General features: G+C 41.7%; 1 protein-coding gene across 3 annotated transcripts in view; it reads right to left on the bottom strand.

Moving 5' to 3' along the window:
* Positions 1-6,136: 6,136 nt before the first annotated feature.
* The window catches only part of csmd3b (CUB and Sushi multiple domains 3b), a 349,538-nt gene continuing 346,743 nt past the window's right edge, over positions 6,137-8,931 (bottom strand). For all 3 annotated transcript variants that reach the window (XM_072705595.1, XM_072705596.1, XM_072705597.1), the window contains one exon: positions 6,137-8,913. In XM_072705595.1, the coding sequence (XP_072561696.1) occupies positions 8,860-8,913 (54 nt within the window). In that variant the 3' untranslated portion in view covers positions 6,137-8,859. The remainder of the gene's footprint in view (positions 8,914-8,931) is intronic.

Here is an 8,931-nt window from a genome sequence, read left to right as displayed (position 1 = left end):
TGAGGGGAAAGTTTTCAGTGTGGAAGGAGCAGCGCTCCGCACCACAGTAACAACAACTGCTGGGAGGTAGGAGGCGCCGGAGAGCGCTGGACTGACGCATGAATCATCGCGCTGCTCCTTCTGGCACATTCTGCCCGTGACTGCCATAATTAAGCAGGCTCGTGCTATTAGCATCCCTGCCCGACTGTTTCACGGTTTACCAGCATGTCGTCTACGGGTGAAAACAATTACGGTGCATTAAGATCACACTCGCTCAACGTGTCCCGCCTCGAGGACGGAATCGTCTCGTTGAGAATCCGTTCAGAGCAAAAGACCTGACAGATATTTATAATTCGGCCTCAGTGAAGGCTGTAGGTACAGAGATCAGATGGTGTTCATGTGGCCCTTAGAGTTGTGCTTATATACAGGATGCCCTGCCACTTAAAATGTTTAAACAAACTAGGGTGGGAATCCTTTTGCTAATATTGATCTATTACGGAGAAGGACCAGTGCTGTAACTAAATCCTAAGGGGGGTGTGGGGGGGGGGGGGGGGGCTTAATTCCATGGGGTGGCTGCCATATCCCTTAAGTCTGACATGCATATCAACATTAGTAATGCTAATTCCACTTAATATGTATTTGAAGTAACTAGTGACGTATGATCCCCAGAATGACTGTAAAATGATGGTAAGGAAAACTGCCTCTCAATGCATCATCTCAGCAACCAGCACTCTGAGACAGGAGAGCTGGATTGTTTGGCCTTAGTGATGCTTTTTTCTTTCTTTTTGTTTTTAAAGAAAACCAATCACAGCCTATAAAAGAAGAGTTCCTGCATTATAATGCCCACTGCAGCTTGTCAGCCAGCTACTTCAGCCTAGCTCCCAGCTTCCTCCACTGCTTTGTTTTTAATACAGCTGCTATTTTGCATCTAGGGGCTTAAGATCCATCCCCATCTGGTCATTAGAGTTTCTCAACCTTCAAGAAACGTCGTAAGGCCCATCGGTTCCAGGAACACGTCGACTAGCTCGTCCACCTGCTCTGTCTTCAGCCGCTGTTTCTTGGCCGGTCTTTTGTCTATCTTTGATACTCTTATATTTGGTTTGGTTAGTACTTGTTACTGGTCATTTGTTGGAAGCTCAGCATTAATACTGTAACAGCTGAAGGCTTGTGATACGCGTTCTGCTTTGCTTGGACATCATTTTGGAGAAAAATATCTGCTACATAAATGATGCACTAACTAACACAGGAGACATACTGGTCAGGTACAGAACCCAGCTACAGGAACCACGTACTGAAGTCGGGTACAGAACCCAGACACAAAACACTAAGTACAGTACAAGAACCTGACAGCTAGAAGAGCCAAATACTAAATTCAGGTGATTTGGCGCCTGAATTAATACCAGGACCTAACAGAGAACCCAGACACAGTAATTAGCTTAAAGGAACTAATTATGTTACTGTCTGGAAGGGTGAGTTGCTGCAGCCAGATGTGGGAACCAGATCCAGGTGCAGACACTATTCTCAGGAGCTCAAACAAGGCTTTCAGGTACCATTTCCAACAAAGTAAAAAGTGATAAAAGCCTGCCAAAGGCAAACTGAATGAAAGAAGAAAAATAGCTCTGCATTTCAGCATCATGCAATCATTAAAATGTTAGAAATGAAAGTTGTGCACAAAATGGTTGTAGCCCTGTCGGATTTAGCCTTGCCTTCCCAGTGCGTATCAGCCAGCCGGGATAGACTGTCATATTACCTTCTAGCAGTGCTCTCCATGAGGCGTTCTTTCAGTAAAATTCAAAATATGCAGTCACCGTAATAGGATGTGACTTCATAATATTTTCTTATTCATTTTAAGATTTGTTCAATTGACATTATAATAATAAAGTCCTGGAGGCGCTCTGCAGATGCCCTTTATTAGGTCATCACCGATATCAGCTTAGACAGTTCCATTAGGTCCCACCACACAAACAAAACATTTCCTGTCTCCACCCCACAATGCACCACAGGTGGGCATAGAACAGTATTTAACAGGCCATTGATTGATTCACAGAGCAAATGTTACGGAAATATTCTTAAACATACCCTGAGACAAATTATATTAATTTTGTAACTTGTTCTTTTGGACTGTAATTTTGGCTTTTCCGCATAAATGGCAGGAAGTAAATGCAAACGCAATCCATGGACTTGCAATTGTTAAACCCCGAAACCTTATTTACTAATTCACTCATATATGTAGTTAGTGCTTAAGTGTGTGTAAACACTAATATTTGATGTTTGATGTATGTAATCAGGAAGGAGGTTGAAGTCCAAACCGAGTTCAAATCTGCATAAAACAAGCATATGGTTTGATGACTCATTTTAGCCTCTGGTTTTAATTTCCCTACAGGGGTGCCGCTTTCCCAGGGATGAATTGGCATTCCATCCAGCTGAACCATTACCTTGTGTCCTGTGCTGCCCGGGATTGGCTCCATGACCCTGTCCGGCATTATCGGTTGGAAGACGAATGGATGGATGTACATATTCCGCTGTATGTGAACGATGCAATGATCGTCTCGCTAGAAAACAGCATGGACTCCAGCAGACAGCCTGTCGTCAAGGAGTATTTATCCTGCTCTTCGGTGTAATCTGGTTATTAATGGGCAAGGCAATCGCTGTGACACAAACGATGAATAAATCACAGCTGTCACAGATGTTATCACTAATACAGTTTATTACTCATGATCATGATTCCATAAATAGACCCATGATGGGAAGAACAGCTGGGCTTTCCCTGGCTTTTCGCTGATTTCTCCTTGCAGATTGACACCGGTGACATTGTGCAGATGACACATAAAAACCCAGCGATCATCATTCCGTTGATCTGTACAGACTTCACACCCACGCCCTCTGCCCAAAGTCACGTATGAAACTCCCCTCTTGGGGCAGTAGGCTGGCAGTGGTGGGGTCCCCAGAGTTCAGAAGCTCAGGCAGTCTCTGCTGGCATTGTACACACTACGGCCCCGCCAAGAGTCAAAGGGATCTGCACGTCACCCGCGAGGCCCCCTGCCTGCAACACACAGCCACTACAAAAGAGTGCCTTTCAGTCCCCTGCACTCTATCCTGAATATGTAAGGGATCACATGTCCTTCAGGGATCTCCCACATCCTTCTAACCTTACGCAACTCATCAAAAGCTCCCATACTAAGGAGAATATAGTCACAGCCTCACTGCAGGGAGCGTAAAGTTCGCTGAGAATAGGAGAACCTACTTAACTGTTCCAGTCGCAGCAATTACTCAGCACTTACGTCACTGCTTAGGACTGATTGAAATTCCACTCCAGTGATGATGGTGAAGTACCTCCTGTGCTCGGGCACTGGTTTCCAAACAGACAGGTCTAACACAGCGGCCACATTATTCTTAACTAATTTCCCACATTGTTACACATTGCTGATTTAAATATATTTTCAATAGCCCCAAGGCAAGGTTACTGCTATTTTACTTATTAATCAGTGTCTGTTTTTACCACATTAAAGTCAGCATCACATCAGCTTCAATCTACTGTATATTTGAAACTAAATGCTATAGACAACTGTACCAAACACCATATTAATTACTATACAGACTGTACCATACCCTAGACAGTTAAATTACTACACATAAAACTGAACAAATTCCCAGATTGTACAACTACTAAAACATACCCGGAATGACTGTTCAACTATTACAGACTATTAACGTGGCCATTTCAGAAATGTTCTATACAGTCCCATACTGTCTGACCACTATACTGAGAAATGCAACATGGATATAATCATGTGTATCCGCCTGATTGAGGTTATTCTTGTCTTAGGTTGTATATTGACAAGAATCTTCCGGAACCATCTGTCAGACACAGGCCAGGCCTGTAGGGATCACCCACAAAGGCTGGAAGTGCTCCAGAATTGCATTTGGATGCTCATAAGGCAAACTGCTGAGTCGTCATGCTACCCAGAATGAAAGGCGAGCTGATGGCTTAGACAGGCAGAGGACAGAGGGCTGCTGCCACTATCCTCCACAGATGATGGGGAGGGATCCCTGTGCTGCAATGTGATCGCTGTTCCTGGCCCCTCGGTTTATGGGGTTCACCTTTGCCACACTGGCTGCCCAAATGTAGTGATTGGCTGCCATTACCATGCTAATTAAACTTACCATTGTACTCTTTACTGAATTTTAGTAGCTGGTATTTAATGGTGCGGTTAAATTAAATCAAAGATAAGTATCGCACTCAACCCGGTGACCCTGTGCAGGATAAGAGGCTTGATGATGGATGGATGGATTCCACACTCAAGGGTAAAATAGAATTTTCCTTCATGGACTCATTTCTTGTAGTGCGCTTGGTTGCAAGATGCAAATGCAATGGCAAAGGGTAAAGATTAGGGCATGGAAGTAGGACGTGGATGTGGTGTTAATGCATCTGCTGCCACTTTTGAGAAGTTCTCCTCATACTCCTGCTCATCGCACAGACCTTACCTGCAGCTTCGGAGGCTGGCAGTGGCTGACCTGAGGGTAGCTCCATGGACACGCACGCTACATGAAATGTGGATCTTCACTGACAGGGGTGTCAAACTGCAGTGCTGGGGGGCCGGAGCCCTACATATTATTGGGTTTTCTCTCATTTAACACACCTGATTCAACTTCTTGTGCTAATTACCACACGGCACTTGAGCTGAATCATTTGTGGTGGAACAGGGAAAGAGCTAAGCCACACAGTTCACATTAATACCGAAAGCTTTCTATGGAAGTATCCTGAAATATTAACATATTCATTTTTATTTGTAGTTTGAAAAAAACAACACACATTTAATTATCCAAGTGTGGAACGTTAGTAGATTCTGTTGATGCTCTATTATAAGTGATATTGTTTGTAGTTACATAAATAAAACAGCTTGTCCCCTAAAGTATAACATGGTGTGGAATTAAAGACAGCCATAAATGTTAAAATGGCATTATAATCCTAGTCCTAATCCTAGTCCTTCTGACAGTACGACACCTACACTCTCAGAAAAAAAGGTACCAGTTTGTACCTTTGCTTTTCACTGGGGCTGTACCTTGCAGTTCTGTACCTTTACAAACAACATGAATGTACACCCAATGGTACAAAAACGTTCCCCATAGTCCATTTCTGTACCTTAAAAGGTGCAAATACCTACAGCTAGGGTACAATTGGCAGACCCTTGAGGGTACACTGCCCCAGTGATATATAAAAACAAAATCACAAAAATAAAAACCCCAAAATAAATGACTGACAGATACAGTGTTTATTTTTCTTAAAACACAAAACCTAAAAGGAAAGAATTTAAGCTAGAGTATGTTAACTGACTTTACAGGTCAGCCTGTAGAGATAAAGCCGCCATTCAGACTCCGCCGGCCTCCGTCACGCAGCCCAGCGCCGGAAGCGTCCCGAATGGATGGCTGTCATGTCGGTAAGGGGTGCATCCCTGTTAGAGACGGGGCTTCGCCCTCCCCTAACATCCCGGTGCAAAAACTCAAACCTCCCTAACATGTGTTATTAATTCTTCATCTTGGTACGTTTAAGAAGTAAACGGATTTTAAAAGTGCACTGTGCAAATGTAAGGGGGGCCCACTGAGTGACAGGAGACCAGCAAAAGGGGCCACGTTTCTTTCGGCCCAATTTCCATTTTATATCTTGCATCGACAAAAAAAGATACGGCGTGGCCAATCCCGGCTTCCACACGGCCGGGACTCGCCTACTGATGAGGAGCACACTAAAGGTCTAACAAGCTCGTCCTTGGGCCGCTACAATGGGAGCTCCGTCCCCGAGAATAAGCTCAGCACTCCGAATGCGGATCACGTCCGCGTGCTCCGTGCATTCAAAGGCTCCCACCGATGCCAGGAAAGGGGTGTAAGGGGGCAAAGAGAATCACCCCGCCTTTTTCCGACTTAAATCACCCGATTTTGGGAAGCAGCGCTCGCCTTGTGTCATGCCGCACCGATACCAGGAAGCATCTGGTGAAGTCCTGCACTGAAGAGCAACATCATTCTCTTACCGACCCGCGTTTATGGATCGTGTGACTTCTGTGTGTATCGTGTCAGGAACAATAAAGGAGCAACACATTACAAAAGCAATTAGCCTTTTTTAATCTTACATTGCATTGAAAATTTACATAATAGATTCATACATTTTACAAATTTTTTTTAATAAAAATATATTTCTTTACAAAAAGATTTTTTTCAGTGTTGTTTTCCTTTTTTATATTTATTCTGAATGCATTAACATAGGAGGAGTACCCAGCTGTACTGCAAATAGCCTTCCACATTGATTGAAAGTGTTCATTCCGAAATGGCAGGGATTTTATTGCAGTCATTTATAGGAAAAGCTAAGGGGGAGGGGGGCAAGGGAATTAGCTTTAAACACACAATATCACGTTTCTGGGGTGGAAAGCGGTTGAGTAACAAAATATTTTAAATACGAAGCCCATGAGTGAGGCAATGATGCAAAATGAATTATGGGATGTCAGAAGTTGATAGAGCAGCACCCTAAGGTCAAAATGGTTTTTGATAGGCACAGTGTTAGAATGAGAAAGATACATATCCTTCAAAATAACATTATGGCAACTGGGAATGCTTGACAACAGACTGCAACACCAAAAATAATAATGGAAAAAAGACTGTTTTTTTTTTTTCTTTTTAATGAACAAACTTGCAATGAAAGATTGATTTAATTGATTTTAGATTGATTGATGTGTATAATAATATTGGTATAATGGCAGTAATGGAAAATTGCAGTAAGATCTCACGATTCTCAGGTTTCTATCCACCAAATAAAAACAAGATTTTTCTTACAATGAATCATCTTTTAAAGGCCCACCATTTAATTTAGAAGAGATAGATCCCTGTAGTCTTACACACGTCTTGGTTTATCTTCACTCCAAGTATCTGAGGACCACTTTAAACAAGATTATATGTTTTAACTGTTTCTCCTCCATACCTCCCTTGGTAATCTATTTTTCACTCTGAAATTGCAATTATCTCTCGTGTGACCTGCTACTATTACATTTTTTATGTGTTTGTGTATTCAGTAGCAATTTTAGCAGAAATTTTTCATATAACAAAAATAGTTTGCTGTGATAAAAAAATGAGAAATACAGTGATTCTCCCAAGGAAAAAAAAAGTTCTGAGAAATACGTTTTTCCTGTGAGAAATCTATAATCTTATGCCATTTCACTTCCGAGACACGCAATGAGTATTTTACAAGGCACTGTAAAATATAACACGCCTCAATGCTGGCTAGTTTCCTAACCAACACAACGCGAACTCCTGGCTGGCAACAGCCGCAGGTCATCAGTTAGTGTGACTTCGCCTTTGGTTGGATCCTTCTGCAGGTGGCATCGATGTATCTTTTCTCCTGCCGGAAATGTTCCCTATGTTGTGCAAGTCTATTCACTGGAAATTGAGGTACCAAAGCTACAAAGTTACACTTTGACAATTATCTTTGCACAAATGTAAACATTTTGTTTTAATCAAGCTTGGTTATAAATAATTTGCTGGTAAAAAAGGAACGAAGGAATATCTAGGAAAAGCTAATCTAAGCGTCTGTTATCTTTATTTACAACGAGAGATAAATTCTTAAGAAAAATGTAACCTAATTGGAGAATCAATCAATCAAACCAATTCAATCAACCACTGAAAATGGTGCCCCAAGTCTCAGTGGACAATTAGATTTACAGCAACGAGGCGGAATAAACTCCGTTTATTCACTGACCATTTTATATGGACAAATGATTCTTCCACCATAGAAAAGACAAGGTTAGAGGCTTGTCAGTTATATACTTGTCAGTTACATAAATGCTCATTGTCAGACCTCCCACACTGGCCAATCAACCCTGTCCTTCATCGATCAACCAATCAGGCCCTTACAATTCTTGTGTATCAAATTCACTGGATGATGTTGCCATGTGATATGTGCATCTGCATGCTTGTTTTGTCATGATGGGTGTATTTTTACGTATAAATCAGAGCTGACTATTCGATGTGTGTGTGGGTGTTTCAAAAAGTGATACCAGCTCCAGAATATTTAAATAACAGAATCACCTATATAATACATAGATGTGGTGGCTGGACACAGACTGGATGACCCAAATAGCTACGCATCACAGCTATGCTCAAACGTGTCCTACAGTATCATTTAGTGCACACGACAACACTATAATTCCAGCTAGCTGCAAAGTTTCTCCTTTTTGAGATGACCATTTCCGCAGATTTAAGATCCAAAATACCAATATATGTCCACAGTGTTGGAAGAGATGTAACAATAGAAATATAGAGGATTTTGAGCAAATACAAATATGAAAATATTTCATTTTGAGCCAATGGGATACAACACACTTCAAACATACTTCAGACGTTAGTTTGCCCATTTTTACACCTTTTACACTGAAAAGGAATCACCCCACACACTGAATTTACTCAAAGTGAAGTAATTCCCTAATGTGTAAACTTAAAGCAAGCAGTTTGTCAGCTACAATGGAAAATGGTAAAATTCCCAAAAGAAAACAAAACCAGGAAGCTTATCGTAACATAATTTTGTGCATCGCTTTGTGTGATCGGCATATCTGAAATATCTTTTTTATAAACTCTCGATATAGCCTCTTTACCTGGGCCGATCCCATGTGGTAATAATATATAACACAAAAATATACGTGGTGAACGCTCCTCATATATATGCAATAAGATTTACAGGATCCTTTTACTTTGAAAAAGACCAAATCAATCGTGAGTAAGCACTCGCAGAGTGCACGTAAGGTAGCTTAGGGACTCTCCACACCGGTGGTGAAGACAGGTCGTTGTTGTTTTGTTTTGTTTGTTTTTTTTGTTTTTGTTTTTTTTTTTGTCGTCCTCAGTCTTCTAAAAGATGATGTCGGACTCAGAATCCTCAGGACGCACATGAGCCATCGGTTCCTGAAAAGTGTGCTTTAA

The sequence above is a fragment of the Paramormyrops kingsleyae genome, chromosome 23 (assembly GCF_048594095.1).
Source record: "Paramormyrops kingsleyae isolate MSU_618 chromosome 23, PKINGS_0.4, whole genome shotgun sequence".
NCBI classification, from domain to species: Eukaryota; Metazoa; Chordata; class Actinopteri; order Osteoglossiformes; family Mormyridae; genus Paramormyrops; species Paramormyrops kingsleyae.
Note: the sequence above shows the minus strand (reverse complement) of the source record. Positions and strands in the feature narration are given on the sequence as shown.